General features: G+C 39.7%; 1 protein-coding gene and 1 non-coding gene across 2 annotated transcripts in view; both read left to right on the top strand.

Moving 5' to 3' along the window:
* The window catches only part of EXD1 (exonuclease 3'-5' domain containing 1), a 38,954-nt gene extending 15,812 nt beyond the window's left edge, over positions 1-23,142 (top strand). Inside the window, exons 5-11 of the mRNA XM_036297792.1 lie at positions 3,417-3,475; positions 3,914-4,000; positions 13,209-13,313; positions 13,396-13,476; positions 16,501-16,644; positions 17,384-17,575; positions 22,316-23,142. Of these exons, the coding sequence (XP_036153685.1) occupies positions 3,417-3,475; positions 3,914-4,000; positions 13,209-13,313; positions 13,396-13,476; positions 16,501-16,644; positions 17,384-17,575; positions 22,316-22,972 (1,325 nt within the window). The 3' untranslated portion in view covers positions 22,973-23,142. The remainder of the gene's footprint in view (positions 1-3,416; positions 3,476-3,913; positions 4,001-13,208; positions 13,314-13,395; positions 13,477-16,500; positions 16,645-17,383; positions 17,576-22,315) is intronic.
* LOC118661150 lies at positions 20,081-20,187 on the top strand. Its single transcript, XR_004969164.1, has one exon. It is a non-coding gene; the product is annotated as a U6 spliceosomal RNA (small nuclear RNA).
* Positions 23,143-24,573: the final 1,431 nt, after the last annotated feature.

Below are 24,573 nucleotides of genomic sequence, written 5' to 3'. Positions count from 1 at the left end.
GTATAACTTTGTTGAAAAGACTATATTTTCCACTTAACTACTTTTGTACCTTTTTAAAAATATATATATTTTATTGATTTTTTACAGAGAGGAAGGGAGAGAGATAGAGAGTTAGAAACATCAATGAGAGAGAAACATTGATCAGCTGCCTCCTGCACACCTCCCACTGGGGATGTGCCCGCAACCAAGGTACATGCCCTTGACTGGAATCGAACCTGGGACCTTTCAGTCCACAGGCTGACGCTCTATCCACTGAGCCAAACCGGTTAGGGCTACTTTTGTACCTTTGTCAAATATCAGTTGCCTATAAATGTGTACGTTTATTTCTCGACACTCAATTTTGTTACATTGATTTAATTTTCTATCTTTACACCAATAATAGACTGTTTTGTTTACTATTGATTTATTCTTGAAATGAGGTGGTGTTAGTTCTTTTTTCAAAGTTGTTTTGGCTATTTTATGTCTTTTGCATTTCCCTATGAACATTAGAATCAGCTTGTTAATTTCTACCAAAGAAAGAACCACCACACTTAAAAAACAACCCTGCTGGAATTTTTATTGGGATTGCATTGAATTGCTAGATTGGGGAATATTGGCATCTTAACAATATTGAATATTCCAATCTATTAACCTAGTATATTTTTCCATTTATTTAGATCTTTATTTCTTAGCAATGTTTTGTAGCCTTCAGCATGTCTTACATATCTTTAGCCATAATTACCCCTAAGTATTTCATATTTTTATACTGTTGTTACTGTCTTAAAGTTTTTATTTTTCCATTGGAGAGGTTATTTTGTGTGGTTTATGTTTTTTAAAAAAATGTATATTTTTATTGATTTCAGAGATGAAGGGAGAGGGCAAGAGAGATAGAAACATCAATAATGAGAGATAATTATTGGTTGGCTGCCTCCTGCATGCCTCACACTGAGGATTGAGCCTGCATCCTGGACATGTGTCCTGACCAGGAATCAAACCATGCATGACCTTCTGGTTCATAGCTCGAAGCTTAACCACTGAGCCACACTAGAAGGGCCCTATTGGAGAGTTTTGAGCAGAAAAGTAACATGATCTGACTTCTCTTTTAACAAGATCAGTCTAAATCAGTGGTTCTCAACCTTCCTAATGCCGTGACCCTTTAATACAGTTTCTCATGTTGTGGTGACCCCCAACCATAAAATTATTTTTGTTGCTACTTCATAACTGTAATTTTGCTACTGTTATAAATCGTAATGTAAATATCTGATATGCAAGATGTATTTTCATTGTTACAAATTGAACATAATTAAAGCATAGTGATTAATCACAAAAACAATATGTAATTATATATGTGTTTTCCGATGGTCTTAGGCGACCTCTGTGAAAGGGTTGTTTGATCCCCAAAGGGGTCGCGAGCCACAGGTTGAGAACCGCTGGTCTAATTGCTTATAGAAAGACTAGTGTCCTGGTCATGGATTAGTGCACATTGAAAGTAAATTAATTAGAAGGGGGCCAGCAGGGTGGGACTGGGCGAGATGGGCTGGACACGCCCCCTCCCCCAATGTCTGCAGCGTGAGCAGAGTTTCTCCAGCAGGTGGGGTTCCTCAGCCTGGCCCATGGAGATCAGGCTGAAACCAGCTCTCTGGCATCCCCTGAGGGGGCCCAAAGTGCAAGAGGGCACTCTGCAAAGTTGCTGTTGTACAGGCAGAATAAAGAACAAATACAAGTGTGCAGTAAACCAGATTCATGGCCGACAGTGCCCCAGCAACAACATAACCCACGGCTGAAGGCGAAATCGTGTGGCCCTGTGAGGAATCGGGCTCCCTCCTCTCTGGTTTCAAGGTGCATCACCCGAGAACCGCTGCTGCCAAGTCACTGCAGCTCAGCAGCTCCTGCATTGAGCATTTCCCTCTGGTGGTCAGTGCACATCATAGCGACAGGTTGGTCGGTGGAAAGGGCACTTAGCATATGAGCCATATATATATATTTGTATGTATATATGGACAAGGGTGAAAGCATGAATACCCCTTAGGAGGCTATTGAAATAATTTTACAACAAGTGAGTATGGTGAAACTTGGATGGTAGTGGTGGCAGTATGATTGGTAAGAAGTGGTGGAATTCTGGGTGTATGTTGAGGTGAAGCATACACGATTTACTGGTAAATCAGATATGGATGTGAGAGAAAGAGAGGAATCAAGGATGATATCAGGGGTTTGGGCCTGAGTATCCTGAAGTATGGTGTTGCTTAAACTGAGATGGGAAAGACTGGATGGAAAAGGTTTGGGGAAGATAATTAAGAGTTTAGTTTCTGTTAACCTAAGTTTGAATGTAAGTCTAGAGATGAGGAGAAAGGTCTGAGATGGAGGTACATATTTAAGAGTCAGCCTATAATGATATTTAAAGCCTTGAGATTAGGTGAGATAAGTCACCAAGAGAGTGAGTATGGATAGAAAAAAGAAAGAGGTGCATGGACTGTATCCTATGCCACTCCAAAGATTCTGAGGTTGAGAGATGAAGAATTATATGTTATACTATATCTATAATCTTTTAAACACTTTTAAAATATATTTTTATTGATTTCAGAGAGGAAGGGAGAGGGAGAGAGAGATAGAAACATTAATGATGAGAGAATCATTGATTGGCTGCCTCCTGCATGCCCCCTACTGGGGATGGAGCCCGCAACCCGGGCATGTGCATTGACCAGGAATTCAACCCTGACCTCCTGGTTCATAAGTCGACACTCAACCACTGAGCCACACTGGCTGGGCTATCCCAATAATTTTTTAAATTACATAATTAAAAAGTAATTAGCCCTAACAGGTTTGGCTCGGTGGATAGAGCGTCGGCCTTCGGACTGAAGGGCCCCAGGTTCGATTCCAGTCAGGGGCATGTACCTTGGTTGCAGGCACATCCCCAGTAAGGGGGTGTGTGGGAGGCAGCTGATCGATGTTTCTCTCCCATTGGTGTTTCTAGCTCTCTATCCCTCTCCCTTCCTCTCTGTAAAAAATCAATAAAATATATTTTTTTAAAAAATTAATAAAAAGTAATTAACTTTCAGAACACAGAGAATCCCAAAAGTGTGGACATTGGCCCATCTCCAGGACTAATTTATTTACACTGATATTTTGAACATGCTTTTAAAAAGTGTGTGTCTTGAAGTATTTAAGACATAAACCTGTGAGGAGGGAAACATTACTGGGTTATTACAAGAAATGACTAAATTGTCCAATTCATAAGATTATCACTAGTGAGGCTTTTGTTTATTCTCAGTTGATAAACAAAATGTGTTCACTGTGTGATGGGCTGATGCACGTGACAATGAAATATCATTAAACATTTGAGTTGCAATAGAGTAGAATTCTATTAATATGGGTAAAATTAGTGGGAGAGCTATTCTATTTCCAAGAAAGATAAATATAATATCATCATTTCCCTGTAGAGGAAGAAGAGGTGACATACACAGTCATTGATCAGTTCCAGCAGAAGTTTGGTGCTGCAGTAAGTTGCCTTCAATCATTCCCAGTATTGTCTCCATATGGGTATCATGTCTGTGTCTCACATATTTTTCTCTTATAAGATCATTGATGTTTTCTCTAATAATTCAACAAAATATCTGAGTGCCTGTTACATGCCAGGCCTTGTTCTGAGGTGTGGGGTAGAACAGTCATTAATTCCCAGCCCTCAAGAAGCTGGAAATTTTACATTTTGTGTAAGGAAATAAACAAATAATTGTATATAATCAGTGATGGGGTGTGTGTGTGTGTGTGTGTGTGTGTGTGTGTGTAGCAGACACCTGTTTTGGATCAGTTAGATTTTATGAGTTTAAAAAATATGATCCACTTTGTTCACTGGTAGCTATTTTACTTGTGTCATTCATGATGTTATAATTGCAAAATTAACTCCCTGGAGCATTCTATTTTCTTCTTTTTTTACCAGATGCTCCACATCAAGAAGCAAAGTGTTTTGAGTGTGGCTGCAGAAGGAGCTAATGTGTGTCGTCATGGGAAACTATGTTGGCTTCAGGTAAAACATAGTTATAAAAAACTTTTTATTTTGGAAATAATTATAAATTCACTTGGAAATTTATATTAATTGTCTTCGTTATATCACCCACATGTCACTGTACTAGAACTTGTTTGCAATGTCTTTCATTCTCTTACTACTCAGTTTATTCTTTTCAAAAGAAAAGAGCTTCTGTCTCTTTATAGATTCACTTTTATAATCATTACTAGGGGCCCAGTGCATGAAATTTGTGCGGGGGGTGGGGGGGGGGCGGAGTCCCTCAGCCCGGCCTGCACCCTCTTGCAATCCGGAACTGCTGGCTTCTAACCACTGGCCTACCTGCCTGCCTGATGGCCCCTAACCACTCGCTTACCTGCCTGATCGCCCCTAACTGCTCGCCTGCCTGCCTGATCGCCCCTAGCTGCCCATGCCTTGGCCCCTGTGGCAGTGGCTTCGTCCAGAAGGATGTCCGGAATGATGTCTGGAAGGTCGTTCAGCTGTCTGGTCTAATTAATATTATGCTTTTATTATTATAGCTTGCTGACTTACAGATTATGCTTGAGGTCTTTCCCAGTTCTATTCTCTTGCCTTAGCTCTATGAAGAGTTTCTCATCTTTCCTTTTGTTTGCTAGCTTTCCACAGTGGGTTTCTACCACATCATTTTTATTTTCCTGGACCTTAGGTGAGGGTCCCTACTATATCCAAAGAACTTTGTAATGAGCTTTGCATAGCTAGAGGTTGGGTAGCCACCTTTGGATCACACTCAGCAGCATCAGCATTTAAGGGGCTGAATACCCAACAATGTCTTCTATCCTTTGAGTAGAGACCTACCTCCAGCTACTGAAAAGATATTTTATTAGGATTGGCAGTCTGCTCTCTTGACCTTCTCTCACTGAAGTATTCATCTTCTCAAAGGGAAAGAAATGGAGATATCAAGCCCAGTTTTGCACAAGGATTAGATTGCCTCTCTTATTTCATGCACTTTCATGGCAAACCTTAGTTTTTAGGTGACTAGGTTTGAGTTAGCAGCACAAATGCAAATTTCTTTCTTTTAATACATATATTTTTATTGATTTCAGAGAGGAAGGGAGAGGGAGAGAGAGATAGAAACATCAATGATGAGAGAGAATTATTGATCGGCTGCCTTTTGCACGACCTCTACTGGGGATCGAGCCCACAATCTGGGCATGTGCCCTTGACCGGAATCGAACCCAGGACCCTTCAGTCTGCAGTCCGATGCTCTATCCACTGAGCCTAACCAGCTAGGGCTATTTTTCTTTCTTTCTTTTTTTTTTTTCAGATCATCAGCATAGTTGGGTTCTTTTTTTATTCTCCTGTTACATCTGTATTTATACCCTTTCTTGTTTTTATTTATTGATTTTGGACAGAGAGAGGAAAGAAAGAGAGAGAGAGAGATTTGTTGTTTCACTTATTTATGCATTCATTGGTTGATTCTTGTATGTGCCCTGACTGGGGATTGAACCCGCAACCTTGGTGTTTGGGATGACACTATAACCAACTGAGTTATCTGGCCAGGACCTATTTGGTACTTTCTTTTTTGTTGTTGTTGTTATTTAATACTTTCTTATATTTCCCATCTTTTTGCTAAAATTCTCATTGCATTTGTCCATTCTTCCCAAACTGGCTAGTATAACAATTACTCTAAATGTAAATGGATTAAATGCTCCAATCAAAATACATAGGGTGGCCAAATAGAAAAGAAAATCCTTACATATACTGTCTACAAGAGACTTACTTCAGAATGAAGACATACAGAGACTGAAAATAAGGGGATAGAAAAATATTTCATGAAAAAAAAAAAAGCTGGGGTAGCAATACTTATACCAGACAAAATAGACTTTTTAAAAATTTTTTTTATTTTATTGATTTGTTACAGAGAGGAAGGGAGAGAGATAGAGAGTTAGAAACATCGATGAGAGAGAAACATCGATCAGCCGCCTCCTGCACATCTCCCACTGGGGATGTGCCCACAACCCAGGTACATGCCCTTGACCGGAATCGAACCTAGAACCTTTCAGTCCACAGGCCGATGCTCTATCCACTGAGCCAAACCGGTTTCGGCAAAATAGACTTTTAAACAAAGTCTACAACAAGAGACAAAGAAGGGCCCAACAATCCCACTTCAGGGTATTTAATGAAGAAACCCAAAACACTAAAACGAAATGACATATGCATCCATTAGTTCATTGTAGCGTTATTTACAATAGCCAGGGTATGGAACCAATTTGAAGTGTCCATCAACAAGTGAATGGATAAAAAAGATGTGGTGCATATATATAATGGAATGTAACTCATCCATTAAAAAAAAAATAGCCCTAGCCGATTTGGCTCTGGATAGAGCGTTGGCCTGTGGACCAAAGGGTCTTGGGTTCAATTCTGGTCAAGTGCCCATACCTTGTTTATAGGCTCCTCCCTGGCCCAGGCCCTGGTCAGGGCGTGTGCAGGAGGCCACCAATCGATGTGCTTCTCTCCCATCGATGTTTCTTTCTGTTTTTCCCTCTCTCATCCACTCTCTCTAAAAGATCAATGGGAAAATACCCTTGGGCGAGGATTAGCAAAACAAAACAAAATAAAAAATCCTGCCATCTGCCATCTGTGACAACATGGATATTGCAACAACATGGAAGGTATTGTGCTGAGTGGAATAAGTCAGAGAAAGACAAATGCCTATGATTTTATTTGTATATGGAATCTAAAAAACTAAATGAACAAGCAAAATAGAAATAGACTCATTAAAAGAACCTTTTGACAGTTGTCAGATGGGAGAGAGGTTGAGGGAATGGGTGAGAAAGGTGAAGGGATTAAGAAGTACAAATTGGGCCCTGACTAGGTAGTTCAGTTGCTTAGAGCATCATCCTAATATGCCAACATTGCCGGTGGGTACCTAGCCAGGGCACATACAATAATGAATGCATAAATAAGTGGAACAGCAAATCAATATTTCTCTTTCTTCTCTCTTTTTAAAAATCAATAAATAAAAATAGGATGTACAAAATAGTTACGGAATAGCCATGGGGATGTAAAGTATAGTATAAGGAATATAGTCAAGTAATAACTATGTATGTTGTCAGATGGGTACTAGTTTTATCAGAGTAACCACTTAATAAGATATATAAATGTCTAATCACTGAATTGTACACCTAAAACTAATATATATGTGTGTGTGTATATATATATATATATCACACACATATATATATATCAATTGTAATTGAAAATATGAAATTTTTTAAAATTTAAAAAATTATAAGATGGGAGAAACCAAGATGGCGGCATAGGTAAACACCTAAAATTGCTGCCTCACACAACCACTTCAAAAATAAAACTAAAAGATGGAATGGACATCACCCAGAACCACAGGAAGGCTGGCTGAGTGGAAATTCTACAACTAGAAGGAAAGAGAAAAGCATACCGAGACTCAGAGGAGGTGCGGTGCGGAAGGAAAATACTAAGGTGCGGAGGTGCATGCGGAGTGGGCTGGCGGCTGAGGGCGCGGTTGTCTTTTTCAATCGGGAGGGAGTCTCAGGCTCTGAACTCCAGTTCTGGGCGAGTCTCTGGGGACCCAGACTCAAATGGGAGAAGCGGGACTGTCTGGCATCGGTCGGAACTCGAGGGCAGCTTTCTCTCCAAGGTACTTGCAGCAATTGCTGAGACACTGAGAAGCAGAGCCTCTGAAGGCAAGACTGAGAGCAGCCATAACTGCTCACTCCTCCTGCCCTGTTGATCCCTGGGACCCGCCCCGCCCAAGCCTTGCACGCAGGCATTTGCTGGATAGCCTCAGGCAGAGGCTAGATTAGCACCTCCCTAGAGATCAGGACAGAAGTTCTCCCACTGCAGACACAGCTGATTCTCACAGCCAATTGGCCTGGAGGTCAAATCAGCCCCCCCCCCCCCCAGTGTTACCTACAACAATCAAGGCTTAACTACAAGACTGTGCACAAAGACCACAAGGGGGTGCACCAAGAAAGCATAAAAAATGCGGAGACAAAGAAACAGGACACAAATGACAGAAATGGAGGAAAGCAAACTGCTGGATATAGCGTTCAAAACCACACTTATAAGGTGTTTCAAGAACTGTCTGGAAGCTGCCGATAAATTTAGTAAGGCCCTCGAAAAGACTGGTGAGACCGCTGATAAATGTAGTGAAATCTTCAAGAAATCTAGTGAGACCCTCGATGTTGTGATAAAGGACCAACTAGAAATTAAGCATACACTGACTGAAATAAAGAATATTATACAGAGATCCAACAGCAGACTAGAGGATCGCAAGAATCAAGTCAAAGATTTGAAATACGAAGAAGCAAAAAACACCCAACCGGAAAAGCAAAATGAAAAAAGAATCCAAAAATACGAAGATAGTGTAAGGAGCCTCTGGGACAGCTTCAAGCGTACCAACATCCGAGTTATAGGGGTGCCAGAAGAAGAGAGAGAGCAAGATATTGAAAACCTATTTGAAGAAATAATGACAGAAAACTTCCCCTACCTGGTGAAAGAAATAGACTTCCAAGTCCAGGAAGCGCAGAGAACCCCAAACAAAAGGAATCCGAACAGGACCACACCAAGACACATCATAATTAAAATGCCAAGACCAAAAGACAAAGAGAGTATCTTAAAAGCAGCAAGAGAAAGAAAGTCAGTTACCTACAAGGGAATACCCATACAACTGTCAGCTGATTTCTCAACAGAAACTATGCAGGCCAGAAGAGAGTGGCAAGAAATATTCAAAGTGATGAATGCCAAGAACCTACAGCCAAGATTACTTTATCCAGTAAAGCTATCATTCAGAGTTGAAGGTCAGATAAAGAGCTTCACAGATAAGAAAAAGCTAAAGGAGTTCATCACCACCAAACCAGTATTATATGAAATGCTGAAAGGTATCCTTTAAGAAGAGGAAGAAGAAGAAAAAGGTAAAGATACAAATTATGAACAACAAATACATATCTATCAACAAGTGAATCTAAAAATCAAGGGAATACATAATCTGATGAACAGAATGAACTGGTGATTATAATAGAATCAGGGGCATAGAAAGGGAATGGACTGACTATTCTTGGGGGGAAAGGGGTTTGGGGGATGCGGGAAGAGACTGGACAAAAATCACGCACCTATGAATGAGGACAGTGGGTGGGGAGTAAGGGCGAAGGGTGGGGTGGGAACTGGGTGGAGGGGAGTTGTGGGGGGAAAAAGAGGAACAAATGTAATAATCTGAACAGTAAAGATTTAATTAAAAAAAATAATAAGATGAAGGTAGCAAATCGTTGTTGAGACTCAAAGATTTTTTTATATCCTTTGGCCTACTTCTCAGGGCCACTTCTAGGAATCTGTCTTCAAAATATGAAGAAAAATATGTGAGTATCTATTCACCCTGGCATCATTTATGACAATAAAAATCAGAAACTACTTAAATAGTTAATAATAGAAGTTACAGTATATTTTATAACTTCTTTATGGATGCCAGAAATTGATGACAAATGCAATATAGAAAAATATTTGAAAGTTCATGAATGGAAAAAGCAGGCTATAGATTTGAATGCATATTATTGGAGCCATGTACGTTTTTTGCATATGAAATAAATGGGAAGGAGAATTGTATGGCATGCGTTGATTCACTGAAGAAATGTATAACAGCCATCCATGTGCCTGACTCTGTTCTAGTTGCATGTATACTGGTAAATTTGACATAATCTCTTCTCTCATAGAGCTTAAAGTCTAGCAGAGAATTATTTCCCAAACTTTTAGTGTCTATTCAGTTTTTATGTTTAAAGATGTAGGGGGAAAGAGCAGGGATTGATTATTTAGGTGTCAAATTCTAGCAAACATCATGAAGGATCTGAGAATGGGTACAGGTAGGCCTGGCAATTGTAGCTGTAACAATAGTTAGCTCCTGAAATGACAAAGATGGCATCAAAATGTCATGTGGTTGCCTCTCTAGACGTTCTTAGATCCTTTTTGGCCTTTTACTCTCTTACTCAGTTGATTATCCAGCTGTACAGCTTTTGTGGCTTTTATGAAGAAAAACAATCTAGAATTCTTTCGATTGTATAAAATTGATGTATAAAAAAAGTGTTCCTGCCATTTGTGCCAGTGTATTTGTTGCCTGTTTTATACTGATGAGGAACAGGGATCTTCTCTTATGAGTAATTTCATGTGATACCTAGCACATTCATGATTACTATGGAACTAAAAAAATAAAATGCATTTTGTGTTGTTAACAACAAAATATATTGTTCATATTCCCCTTAAACCTGTAATCCCTAGGGTATTAGAATGCTATAGGTGAGACTGGTAAAAATTAAAGTTGGTATAGTAAAAAGTGAAAGGCTAAATAACCAGATTGTCTGTTTCGTTTCTTTTGAAAAATCACAGTTATAGTGTCTTTTTAAAAAAAATTAAATATTGTTCAGATTATTACAGTTGTTCCTCTTTTTTACCCCCATAGCTCCCCGCCACCTGTTTCCCACCCCACCCTTTGCCCGTACCCCCACCCCAACTGTCCTCATCCATAGGTGTACAATTTTTGTCCAGTCTCTTCCCGCACCCTCCCAAACCCTTTTCCCCCCGAGAATTTGTCAGTCCACTCCCTTTCTATGCCCCTGATTCTATTATATATTCACCAGTTTATTCTGTTCATCAGATTTTTTTTTTTTTTAAATATGTGATTCTGTTTCTTTTTTTTTTTTTTTTTTAATATATTTTATTGATTTTTTACAGAGAGGAAGGGAGAGAGATAGAGAGAGCTAGAAACATCGATGAGAGAGAAACATCGATGAGACAGAAACATCGATCAGCTGCCTCCTGCACATCTCCCACTGGGGATGTGCCCGCAACCCAGGCACATGCCCTTGACCGGAATCGAACCCGGGACCTTTCAGTCCGCAGGCCGACGCTCCATCCACTGAGCCAAACCGGTTTCGGCTGTTCATCAGATTTTTTATTCACTTGATTTTTAGATTCACTTGTTGATAGATACGTATTTGTTGTTCATAATTTGTATCTTTACCTTTTTCTTCTTCTTCCTCTTCTTAAAGGATACCTTTCAGCATTTCATATAATACTGGTTTGGTGGTGATGAACTCCTTTAGCCTTTTCTTATCTGTGAAGCTCTTTATATGACCTTCAATTATGAATGATAGCTTTGCTGGGTGAAGTAATCTTGGTTGTAGGTTCTTGCTATTCATCACTTTGAATATTTCTTGCCACTCTCTTCTGGCCTGCATAGTTTCTGTTGAGAAATCAGCTGACAATCGTATGGGTACTCCCTTGTAGGTAGGTAACTGTTTTTCTCTTGCTGCTTTTAAGATTCCCTCTTTGTCTTTTGGTCTTGGCATTTTAATTATGATGTGTCTTGGTGTGGTCCTGTTTGGATTCCTTTTGTTTGGGGTTCTCTGCACTTCCTGGACTTGGAAGTCTATTTCTTTCACCAGGTAGAGGAAGTTTTCTGTCATTATTTCTTCAAATAGGTTTTCAATATCTTGCTCTTTCTCTTCATCTAGCACCCCCATAATTCGGATGTTGGTATGCTTGAAGTTGTCCCAGAGGCTCCTTACACTATCTTCGTATTTTTGGATTCTTTTTTTTTTTTTTTTTTTTTTTGCTTTTCCAGTTGGGTGTTTTTTGCTTCTTTGACTTGATTCTTGCGATCCTCTAGTCAGCTGTTGGATCTCTGTATAATATTCTTTATTTCAGTCAGTGTATGCTTAATTTCTAGTTGGTCCTTTTTTATATCCTTGAGGGTCTCACTAGATTTCTTGAGGGTCTCATTAAATTTATCAGCAGTTTCTAGAAAATTCTTGAAAAAACCTTATAACCGTGGTTTTGAACTCTATATCCAGTAGTTTGCTTTCCTCCATTTCTGTCATTTGTGACCTGTTTCTTTGTCTATGCATTTTGGCTGCTTTCCTGTGTTGATAGAGTGGCTTTCTGGGCTAGGTGTCCTATAGGGCCCAGTGGCTCAGCCTCCCCAATTACCTGAGGTGGACAGTCTTGGTGCACCCTTTTGTGGGCTGTGTGCACAGTTTGTTGTAGTTAAGCCTTGATTGTTGTTGGTATCACTGGGAGGAATTGACCTCCAGTCCAATTGGCTGTGAGAATCAGCTGTGTCTATGGTGGGAGAACTTCTTGCTGGAGACACCCTTCTGGGGCAAGACTTGCTTCAGTGGGGCTTTGGTGCTCACTGAGTCTGCCCCCTGAGTGTGTCTCTTATGGATCTGAGGAATTGTAATCTGGATGGTCCCACTCTGACCACTGGGTACACTGGCTCTTGAATCTCTAAGGAGGTGCTAATTTAGCCTCTTCCTGAGGCTACCCAGCAGGAGCTATGGAGAGATATGCAGATTCCTCTTCTTTGTTTGGGATTTGGAGGTGCCCAGATGAGGCCCAGCTGTGAAGCAATGCAAGCTGTTGTGGGGTCTTGGGCCTTCTTTTGGATGTTCTGGGTCTCTCTGACCCAGCTGCAGTTTGTTAGGTAATTTTAGATTGCAAAGGGCCAGGCCATTCATATGCAAAAGCCTCTGCACACAGGTAGGGTGGGGTGGGCTCTCAGGGAGTCAACAGGGCGGAGCAAACAGCTATGGCTGATCCTCAGTCCTACCCTAAGAGGCTAAGGTCTCAGTGTCCCGAGGTAATCGCTGCAAGCACCTCTGAGAGAAAGCCGCCCTGGAGTTCCACCCGAAGCCAGACAGTCCAGTTTCTCCCCGTATGAGTCTGGGTCCCCAGAGACTTGCCCAGAACTGGAGTTCAGAGCAGTTTGGAGCTTGAGACTCCTCCCGATTGAAAAAGACAACAGTGTCCTCAGTTGCCAGCCCTTTCCGTGTGCGCCTCCGTACCTCTGCACTTTACTTCCACACCTCCTCTGAGTCTCAGTGTGCTTTTCTCTTTCCTTCTAGTTGTAGAATTTCCACTCAGCCAGCCTTCCTGTGGTTCTGGATGATGTCCATTTTGTCTTTTAGTTGTATTCTTGAAATGGTTGTGCAAGGCAGCAATTTCAGGTGTTTACCTATGCCGCCATCTTAGTTTCCTCCTTTTTTATTTATTTATTTTTATGTAGGATCAATGTAAACCCATTTTTCTCTAAGAATATCGAATGCCTATAGTTTACTTTAAAAGTGAGGATGTTAAATATTTTATCACATGTCTTTCTTGATCTTCAGATCCCTTTCCCTAGTTCTTCCTTATTCTATAACATGTGTGACTGCATGATTTATTGTAGGTGGCCACAAACAGCCGTGTGTATTTATTTGACATTTTCCTTCTGGGAAATCGTGCTTTCAACAATGGACTGCAGATGGTATTAGAAGACAAGAAAATTTTGAAGGTGAGTGTGTAAGCTGATTGCTCTGCTAATAAAACTAGTAGCCAGGTTCTAATTACTCTGTCTTTGTCTTCTAATGCCTTAGGTTATCCATGATTGTCGTTGGCTTTCTGATTGCCTCTCTCATCAGTATGGAATTTTGCTGAATAATGTCTTTGACACACAGGTACATGCAGGGAAACATTGGATTTAATCTACTGTACGTAGCTCCTGTAGAAAATAGGCCTTGCCTGATGAGTTGTTGAAAGTCTTTATGTGTTGGTGCCCCATTCCTGTTCATTTCTCATGTAAGATGTTTGTACAATGTGTGGGATCATTTGGTGAACTATAAAATCACTGCAGAAAAGTTACTTGAAAGTATTTGGTATTTTCCCCTCATTTTGCTCCAGAATTTGCTCTGTACTCTAGTAAATAATATTCAGAAACAAACAATTTTGGGGTCATTCAGAAGTCTGAGATGAGACCTTTAGTATGAGGTGAACAATCACACCTCTGCCTTTACCACATATGTACCAGTTAAGGCTAGTGGCTAGTTGGCATCTAGCTCAGGGATGCAGGTTGTCCTAGATATGTGAAAAAGCCTCTTTTGGCACAACATAGCCTAAAGATATATGATTTTTCTCTGCTCTAAAGGACCCTAGATAAATGAGAAATTCTTAGACAATACTATCTCTTAGGGCTGGTTTGGCTGTGAGAGCAGGAAAACCATTCGTTTTCATTATGCTTTCTTAGGTTCTTCTAGGTTTATGCCAGTGAAACTGAAATATTGAATATATAAGACCTAGAGCCTTTGGAGAGGGGTTAAACTATTGAGTTGGCCAATTTTTAACAAATTCCTAAAAGTTTAATTTTTTTTGTTTTTTGGTGTGTGACTCAGTTTGCCCTGTATGTATCAGCTCATTTACATGTTCTTTTGGGCCTTCTTTCAGGATCTTTCACTCTATAGAGATTGCTTTTGTGCTTATTCCAAAACGTAAGAGAATTTCTCATTGTTCCCTTGAGGCCATCAGGCTTCTTGATTGTTTGTAATAAAGACACTGGCATATCTTTCCATACTTTTCTTCTCAGATTTTCATAGTGAAAGAAGCAGGTATTGAGAGTTTTTCTAATTTGTTTTCCTTAGCACAATGTATTAGTTTCCCGTTGCTGTTGTAACAAATTCAAATTTAGGGACTTAAATAACATTAATTTGCCCTGGCCAGTGTGGCTCAATTGGATGGGTGTTGTCCCATGCATGAAGAGTTGCCAATTTGATTCCCAGTTAGGGCACATGCCTGGGTTGTGTGTTAGAGTTTAGGATTAGGGTTAGGTCCCCAGTGGGGGGCATTCGGGAGGCAGTAGATTGATGTTATGCTCTCACATTGTTTCTCTCCCTCTCCCTTTCTCTCTTTAAAAATCAATTTTTAAAAATCTTTAAAAAAATACAACATTAATTTACTCTCTTACAGTTCTGGAGATTAGAAGTCTGAAATCATTTATATTGGGCTATAGTCAAGGTGTCAGCAGGGCTGGTTTCTTCTGGAGACTGATGGGGGAGAGACTGATTTCTTGCTTTTTCAGTTTTCACTTATATTCTTTGGTTTATTCTTATTGCATCTTCAAAGTGCATCACTCCAAAGTCTGCTGCCATAGTACAATCTCCTCCTGCTTCCCTCTCATAAGAACACGTGATTACATTCAGAGCCTATCCTGATAATTCAAGATAATATTCCCATCTCAAGATCCTTAACTTATTACAGCTTCAAAGTCCATTTGTTGCATAAAATAACATTCATATGTTCCAGAAATTAGGATGTAGATATCTTTGGTGGCCATTATATAACCTATCACACACAGGTAAATAATTATTTCACATTTTTAAAAATATGTTTTTTTATTGATTTCAGAGAGAGGAGGAAAGAGGGAGAGGGAGCTAGAAGCATCAATGATGAGAGAGAATCATCTATTGGCTGCACACTCAGGCATGTGCCCTGACCAGGCATTGAACTGTGACCTATTGGTTCATGAGTTAATGCTCAACCACTGAGTCATACCGTCAGGGCTTAATTCTTAAATTTTTAAGCTTTCCTTACCAAAACTTTACCACAGTTGCTAATCTATATATATAAAAAGCCTTAGCGACCATCCAACCATTTGACTGTCCAACCGGTAGCTCTGATACACAACGACCACCAGGGGGCAGACACTCAACACTCAACACAGGAGCTGCTGAGCTGCAGTGACTTGGCAGCTGCAGTTCTTGGGTTATGCACCCGGAACCAGAGAGGAGGGAGCTTGATTCCAGGGTGCATCACCTGAGAACTGCCCTCTCACAATCCGGGACACCACGGGGGATGTCAGAGAACTGGTTTCAGCCCAATCCCCGCAGGCCAGGCCGAGGGACCCCACCAGTGCATGAATCTGTGCACCAGGCCTCTAGTATGTAATAAAAATAATTCTGTTTTTTTGAAATCCTCACCTAAGGAGATGCTTAGAGAGAGAGAAAGAGAGTTTGCCGAGAGATTGCCTTCCATATGTTCCCCAACATCGGATCAAACCCACAACCCAGGTATGTGCCCTGATCAGGAATAGAAGCAGCAACTTTTTGGTGCACAGGATGACACTCAACCAACTGAGCCACTGTGGCCTGGCAAAATAATTCTTGAATTTTATCTTCCTTTCCCCATTTCTCAAAGGCACCAAAAAATAATAAATAGCCCTGGCTGGTTTGGCTCAGTGGATAGAGTGTCGGCCTGCAAACTGAAAGGTCCCAGGTTCGATTCCGGTCAAGGACACATGCCTGGGTTGGTGGCTCGATCCCCAGTGGGGGACTTGCAGGAGGCAGCCGATCCACCATGATTCTCCTCATGGATGTTTCTATCTCTCTCTCCCTCTTCCTTCCTCTCTGAAATCAATAAAAATATATTTAAAAAATAATATTAAATAACCGTAAGGCAGTCAAATAAAAGAAGTGGAAAAGAAAGTAGACAAGTACACATTAAAATTGGGTAATCATTTTTCTTTTTCTTTTTTCCTCCTACTTTTCAGAATAAGTTGACTGTACAACTTTAAATTTTCATGTGGGTCATTGGGGAAAATGGTATTTAAAGACATTTATCTAAATACTGTATACTTCTACTATTTCTGCCAGGACATAGCTCTGTGTATATATTCTACAGACTGGTCTGTTTGTCTTTTTTTAATGCCACAGGTGGCAGATGTCCTTCAGTTTTCCATGGAAACAGGCGGCTTTCTTCCAAACTGCATCAGTACCTTACAGGAGAGTTTAATCAGACATCTTAAAGTAGCCCCTAAATATCTCTCCTTTCTGGAAGAGAAACAAAAACTGATTCAGGTGAGTATTAAGGGATGTCCCATATGAATTAGTTTTTTTCAAGTGCTTTCTGAGTGAGGTCATTAGCATATTCTATAGAGAAATGACAGGTGCCATGTAAGCATATGAGCATTGCTCAAACCTTAGTTGTTCCAAATGGGAACAGTTCATTTGTGGGCTCAAGTGGATAAGAGCCAGGATCCAGATTTGTTGTCTGTCAATTTAAAAGCATTCTGAAATACGTTGTTAAACTGACAAGAGGGTGATTAGGTTGGGAATTTGGACTAAGTGATAGGACAAAAATAATTCCAATTATTTATCCCAAAGTAAGGTAGATTTTATTTAGCTCCTGATTGTCTCTCATGCTAAACTGGGATCTAGATCATTTGGCTATAGTTTTGGCCATGTAACCAAATCTGCTGCCTCCAGTTTTAAATAAGTCCTGATTTATCTTTCTCTCCTTCTCCCTCCTTCCTTCTTATCTTTTCTTCCTTCTTCCCTCTTCCCTCTCTCTCTCACTCTCTCTCTCTCCCCTTCCTTCCTCCCTCCCTCTGTCCTCCCTGAATCATAAAGTGTGTATGCGTGTGTGTACTCAGAAGGCTAGCCATAGTGTGAAAGTAGAAGGTAATAATTGAGGGAAATGACAGTAATAGTATTTTAAGTTAAACAGCACTTACATAAACAGTTATTTTCTTTCCTTACAGTTATTTTCTTTAACGTTGTGCTTACTATTCAGAGAAAATTGTTTTGATGTTTCTAGGAAAATACGGAAGTGTGGTTCACACGACCTCTTTCACCCTCCTTGCTAAAAATTTTGGCCCTAGAAGCCACCTACCTGCTACCCCTTCGCTTGGTACTCCTGGATGAGATGATGTCTGACCTAACCACCCTGGTAGATGGGTACCTAAACACCTACCGAGATGGGTCTGCAGACTGGCTGGGAGGCATGGAGGTAGGTGCAGCTCTTTGTGGCTGTGTCTTGAGGACTTCTGCTTCTGCCTTGTTCCTCATGGAGTGATATCCACAGCCACAGCAAATCTCACCAGGCAGACTTGGTGATAAATATTTTTCAAATATATTTTTATTGATTTCAGAGAGGAAGGGAGTAGGAGAGAGAGATAGAAACATCAATGATGAGAGAGAATCACTGATCAGCTGCTTCCTGCACGCCCCCTACTGGGGATCAAGCCCACAACCTGGGCATGTGCCCGTGACCGGAATTGAACCTGGGACCCTTCAGTCTGCAGACTGATGCTCTATCCACTGAGGCAAACCGGCTAGGGCAGTAATAAATATTTTTGAAGAGGCTATAGCTTGGGCTTAATCCATGTCCTTGAGCATTTTTCACAATATTATGTTTCCAATGAATATTTCTATCAAAGAATGATTAAATTTAAGATTTCATTAGTTATTTTTATGATGCCAGTACAATATGAGAAAAGTTATAGACCAGGAGTTGAGAAAATGTTGCCCTTAATGCCTAACTTAACCCCTGGCCTATTTTGGTATAGCTCACAAACTAAGAATGGTTTTTACAGTTTTAAGGGATTATTTAAAAAAATAAAAAAGTATGCAATGGAGTTGGTTTGTGGCATAGAAAGGCCAAAATATTTACTGTTTGACTCCTTACATAAAAAGTTTGCAGGTTGTTGGATTCTCCGTTAGAAATTCTGATGCAGAATCTTAAATACAATATTAGCATTTTGGGTATGAACCCCACTAGATGTATTTCACTTTTCTTTTAATGTGTTGCTGGATTCTATTTGCAAGCATAGTTTAATGTTAGGAAATTCTCCATTTTACTAGAGCCAAGAAAGTCTTATGACTATCTCATGAATGCCAAAAAAAATAAAAATACAACTTTTTTGTATTCTGCTCTCACTGTTTAATAGCAACAGCAGCAACAAAACATAAAAATCCTTGCATACCTTGTTTTACTGGATAATTTTAATGTTTTTTATTTATCATGTAAAACCAACGACAATTTTATAACTTTTTTGTATTTTGCTCTCACTGTTTAATGATAGAAACATTTATATTACTTTACATACAATATTAATTAAAGTTGGAATAGATACTTCAAAATGATAAAATTTTCTCAAGCAAGAAGACTACATAATGTTTAGGAACACTAAAAGCATTCCCATTAATATAAAGAAAAAAATTTAAATGGTGAATATTACCATTACTTTAATATTTTTAAAGCTTTTTTAAAATACATTTTTTTTATTGACTTTAGAGAAGAAGGGAAAGGGAGAGAGAGAAACATCAATAATGAGAAGTGTCTTCGATCGGATGCCTCCTGCTCGCCCCCTACTGGGGATTAAGCTCTAAACCTGGGCATGTGCCCTGACTGGGAATCAAACTGTGACCTCCTTGTTCATAGGTCCATACTCAACCCTGAGCCATGCCAGCCATACTACTTTAATATTTTTTGAAGTTATTAGGCAATGGAATTTAAAAAATATATAAACTATAAAAATTGAATAGGAGAAATTAGAATTATGACATGCCTATGATACACAGGAAACCTGAAGAGAATCAACTGAAAAAAACACTCCAAACAAAAAGAGAATTTAGTAAAGTGGTGAAAAAGTATGACATAAAAAATAGCTTTCTCATACCCATATACACAGCTAGAAAGTGAAAGAAAACATCAATTTGTAATTGTAACAAAAAAGGTAGATTACCCAGAAATAAGTCTAACAAGAAATGTGTAATATAGAGATGAAGAAAATGTTAAAATATTACTGAATGACATAAAAGAGAACTTGAATGGAAACACTAAATATTTTAGTTATCTACATTAACTTTTAAATTTAACTCTATTCCAATAAAAATATTAACAACAGCATTATTTAGGCAAACTGTGATTATAGAGTTTATAGAGATCAATAACCATAAGTAAAACATATAAGTCTAAACTGTCGAGTGTGTTTCCTTCCACGACCCGCGTGGAGTAGGGTTCGGTACCTGAAAGAGGAGCCGCACAACAAATGAGAGAAAAGACACAAGATAATTTTGCAATATCGGGGTCCAGGCGGGCAAGTCCAACTCAAGGAGAGGGACTTCCACCCATGCTCAGGCTGCTCCAATCTTTTATTGATCTGGAGTAGCCCTTAGGCAGGCGACCCCCCATTAACAGGCAGACTAGCCCATCAGCAAGGATTTACATAATAATAAATGGGGGAGTAGTTTCAGCTACCACTGTCTGGACAAACAGAGGTGGTGCCTAGCTCCGGGCTTTGCTAGGGCTTCAAAGGCACCCCGCCTAGCTCCGGGCTTTGCTAGGGCTTCAAAGGCACCCAGCCTTGGGGGGGGGGGGGGGGGTTTCGGGGAGTGCTCTGTCTATGCTTATCAGATAGTGAAGGCAATAAACAGTTTCCCACACTAAACCAAATAAAACAGTTTGTGACAGTACCGGTTTAGGAAGACCAGTGGAAAAGAATAGAAAACCGTGCTCGCTTCGGCAGCACATACACTAAAATTGGAACGATACAGAGAAGATTAGCATGGCCCCTGCGCAAGGATGACACACAAATTCATGAAGCGTTCCATATTTAAAAAAAAAAAAAGAATATAAAACCCAAAAATAGATCCAATTTATATCTGCCAAGATGGTTATGATAAAGGTAGACTTTTCAATCCATGAGAAAAAAAGATAATTATTCTGAAAATGACCTTAGGCAAATGACTAACCACTGTGGGGGAGGAGAATTCAGAACTGAATTGCTATCTCTTTCATTACACTGAAACAAACTCCATGGATTGAGTATTTTTGTAAAAAATGGAATTATAAAATTAGGGGGGGGAACAATTTAAAAAATAATCTTACATAAGGAATACTTTTCTTTCTTTCCCCGCAATTTTATTGAGAAATAATTGAAAAAATTAATGGTATATATTTAAAGTATACTAGTACATATACGTTGGTGGAATGCTTCTGAGATCAAGATAATTAACACATCCTTATCTCACATTGTTACTTAGTGTGTATGTATGCTGAGAATGCTTAAGATCTACTCTCAGCAAATTTCAAGTATACAATATCGAATTATTAGCTATAATAAATAACCATGCTGTACATTAATTAGAAACTACTTATAACTGAAAGTTTGTACCCTTTGAACTATCTCTCCATTTCCCCCAACTCCTGGCAACCACCATTCTATTCTCTGCTTCTATAAAATTTAGCTTTTTTTTAAAGATTCCACACATTTAAGTAATAGCATACAGTATTTGTCTTTCTCTGTCTGGCTTATTTTACTTAGCACAATACCCTCCATGTTCATCCACATTGTCACAAATGGCAGGATTTCCTTCTTTTCATTGTATGTACATATAGACACATCTATTTAATTCATTCATCCCTTGATAGACACTTAGGTTGTTTCCATGTCTTAGCTATTGTGAATAATGCAGTGTTAACAAGATTGCTGATATCTCTTCAAGACAGTGATTTTATTCCCTTTGGATATATACTGGATGTGGGATTGCTGAACCATATGGTAATTTTAGTTTTAATTTTTTGAGGAACTGCCATACTGCTTTTGATCATGGCTATACCAATTTACATTCCCATGAACACTGTATGAGAATTCCCTTTTCTCCACATACCACTCCCCCCCAAGCACTATTATCTCTTATCTTTTTTATAATAGCTATCCTAACAGGTATGAGGTGATATCTTATTGTGGTTTTGATTTGCATTTTCCTGATGATTAGTGTTATCAGAGCATCTTTTCATATACTTACGGCCATTTGAATGCTTCTTTGGGAAAATGTCAATTCAGGTCTTTAGTTCATTTTTTAAAAATCCTCATCCAAGGATATGTTTTATTGATTTGAGAGAGAGAGAGAGAGAGAGAGAGAGAGAGAAGAAAGAGACATAGATCAGTTGCTTCCCAGACTGGGATTGAACCTGAAACCAAGGTATGTGCCCTGACCTGGAATGAAACCTACATGAAACCTACAACCTTTTGGTGTACGGGACAACTAACTGAGCCTCCCGGCCAGGCTCTTTGCTCATTTTTTATTTGGATTATTTGCTCTTTTGCTATGGAGTTGTAGGTGTATGTGTTTTTCTATGCAACAAATACATACTCAGAACTCTTAAAAATTTAATAAATTTGACTTACAATTTTTTTGTATGGCGAAAAGATAGTGAACAAAGGCAAAGGCAGGCAACCTGGGAAAATTATTTACCTCCTGCAACAAAGAGGGCATTTTCTATTTCTTTAAAAAAAATTTTTTTTTATTGATTTCAGAGAGGAGAGAGAGAGAGAGAGAGAGAGAGAGAGAGAGAGAGAGATCAATGATGAGAGAGAATCATCGATTGGTTGCCTCTTGCACACTCCTTACTGGGGATCAAGCCCACAACCTGGGCATGTGCCCTGACCAAGAATTGAACCGTGACCACCTGGTTCATAGGTCGACGCTCAACCACTGAGCCACACCAGCTGGGCTCACTGTATAATCCTGATACATACACACACAAAGACACACACGAAACTGGATTCAAAATATTTGTTACTTGAAAAGTAGTACTATTACAGTTAAAGACACTAGAGGGTACTATAAGAATACATTTGGATAGAACTTCACTTGCCAAATACTGTTAAGTATAGTAGAAGTGATTTGAAGGCATGATCAGAAGTTTAATTATAGATTTGTGTTCAATTTCTTTTCTTAGCCTACGTGTATGGAACTTCCAGAGGAACTGCTTCAACTCAGGGACTTCCAGAAGCAGCGCAGAGAGAGAGCTGCAAAAGAATACAGGATGAATGCACAGGGCCTCCTCATAAGGACACTGCTACATCCAAAGAAATCCGTGACAGAGACAGCAAAGAAAGAGGAAAAAGTAAGGGGTGTCTTACTTTGTGAAAAATCTAGGCTAGATAAAGCTCCAAGTTTTACATCTCATGAGAATGTAAATTTGCTGAAAGAAGAAGCTGAGAGTAAACAAATTACAACAGAGCCTCCACATTTACCTCACATAGAGCAGGAAGTCCATGAGGATTCCAGTAACAAAGTCGTTTGCCCTGAATCAGAGGGGTTGGAGGACCAGAGAATAGGCCAGAAAGAACACCTTATGATACCCAAACAGGAATTTCAAGCAAGTTTATCTCTGAAAGAGGAGATAGAACAGCTACTAATGGTGGAAAACAAGGAAGATCTAAAACGCACAAAACAAGATGTCTCAGTGTCTCCTTCCCTTCCTCAGGAAACCAGAATGACTCTGAGTGACACCTTTCATCCTTTTAGAAAAGCAGTGTTTCCCACACTTCCTCCCTGTCCAGCTTTGGAGGATACTGATTCCTGGATAAATTCTTCTTCAAATCTGCCTTAGAGATCTAAAATTTGTTCTTTAGGCCAAAAAGTGGCTCATTTTCCCCTACCATCAGGACTTTCCTAAGTGCTTAAATTTCTTTTCTTTTTTAAAAATATTTTTATTGATTTCAGAGAGAGGAAGGGAGAGGGAGAGAGAGACTGAAACATCTATGATGAGAGAGAATTATTGATTGGCTGCTTCCTGCACACCCCCTACTGGGGATTGAGCCAGCAACATAGGCATGTGCCCTTGACCGGAATTTAACCTGGTACCTTTCGGTCTGCAGACTGACACTCCATCCACTGAGCCAAACAGGCTAGAGCTAAATTTCTCATATTATAAATTTAATTATGCCTCGGTCATAGGCTTCTGCGGAAATTATATCCTCTTGCTTATTCCTGGGAGTGAATAAGTTAAATAATAGAAGAAATAAATTTTCTGATTATGTCACTGGGCAGAAGAAATGTTCCCAGTGGCCAGAGTGAATTATTTCTCATAATTTGAATTTAGAGGATTTGAAGAAGGGAGAAATCTTGGGTTTAATATCTTGAAAAATCTATACTTTTAAAATTTTGTTGTGTTTTTTGGTTTGAAGAGTGTTGGTAAAACTCTTACCTATAAGTTTAAAAATAATTGGTACCTGACAACTTTATTAGTTCTTTTTGCCTTTTCTTTCTTTTTTTTTTATGCCCCATAATTCTTTTTAAAAATTATTAATTAATTTAGAGAGAGAAGAAGGGAGAGAGAAAAAAACATTATTTTGTTATTCCAATTTGTGCATGCATCGGTTGATTCCTGTATGTGCCCTGATGGGGGATTGAACCCGAAACCTTGGCAACACTCTAACCAACTGAGCAACCTGGCCAGGGCTCTTTTACCTTTTCAAAATATTTAACTTGTCAATTATACTTCAATAAAGCTGAAAAAATATTAACTGTTTTTGAATTTTGAAAGTTTTGTCTGTCTTATGTCATAAACAAACAATAGTTAATGTTATTATCAGAAGCACTATCCCAGTTTTAATTTCAGTCCATTTACTTTTAGGAGATTTTGTCTATTTTCTAATAAAGCTAGGGCTTCCTTTGAGTATGTCTGTTATGTAAACATGAAGTTTGATTCTACTCTATTAGCTTGGAATTGGTATATTTTCTAGGCTGAAAGGAAGGCAGCTTGTACCAGGCCTTTTATTATATTGACTAAAGGCCCAGTGCATGAAATTCGTGCACTGGGGATGGGGGGGGGGCACCCTTAGCCCCGCTTGTGCCCTCTCACAGTCTGGGACCCCTCGGGGGATGTCCGACTGCTGGCTTAGGCCTGACTGAGGACTGGCTTAGGCCTGGGGGATTGGGCCTAAGCTGGCAGTCGGACATTCCTCTCACAGTCGGGGATCCCTCGCTCCTTACTGCCTGCCTGCTCGCTCCTTACCGCTCAGCTTGCTGCTTCTTAGCGGCAAGCTCCTTACTGGTTGGCTCGCTGCTCCTTAGCGCTGCCATGGAGGCGGGAGAGGCTCTTGTCACCACTGCTGCACTCACCAGCCAGCCGTGAGCCCAGCTTCTGGCTGAGCAGCACTCCACCTGTGGGAGTACACTGACCACCAGGGTCAGCTCCTGTGTCGAGCA

This window comes from Myotis myotis, unplaced genomic scaffold (genome assembly GCF_014108235.1).
Source record: "Myotis myotis isolate mMyoMyo1 unplaced genomic scaffold, mMyoMyo1.p scaffold_m19_p_1, whole genome shotgun sequence".
Taxonomy (NCBI): Eukaryota; Metazoa; Chordata; class Mammalia; order Chiroptera; family Vespertilionidae; genus Myotis; species Myotis myotis.
This window is presented reverse-complemented; position numbering and strand designations above follow the sequence as displayed.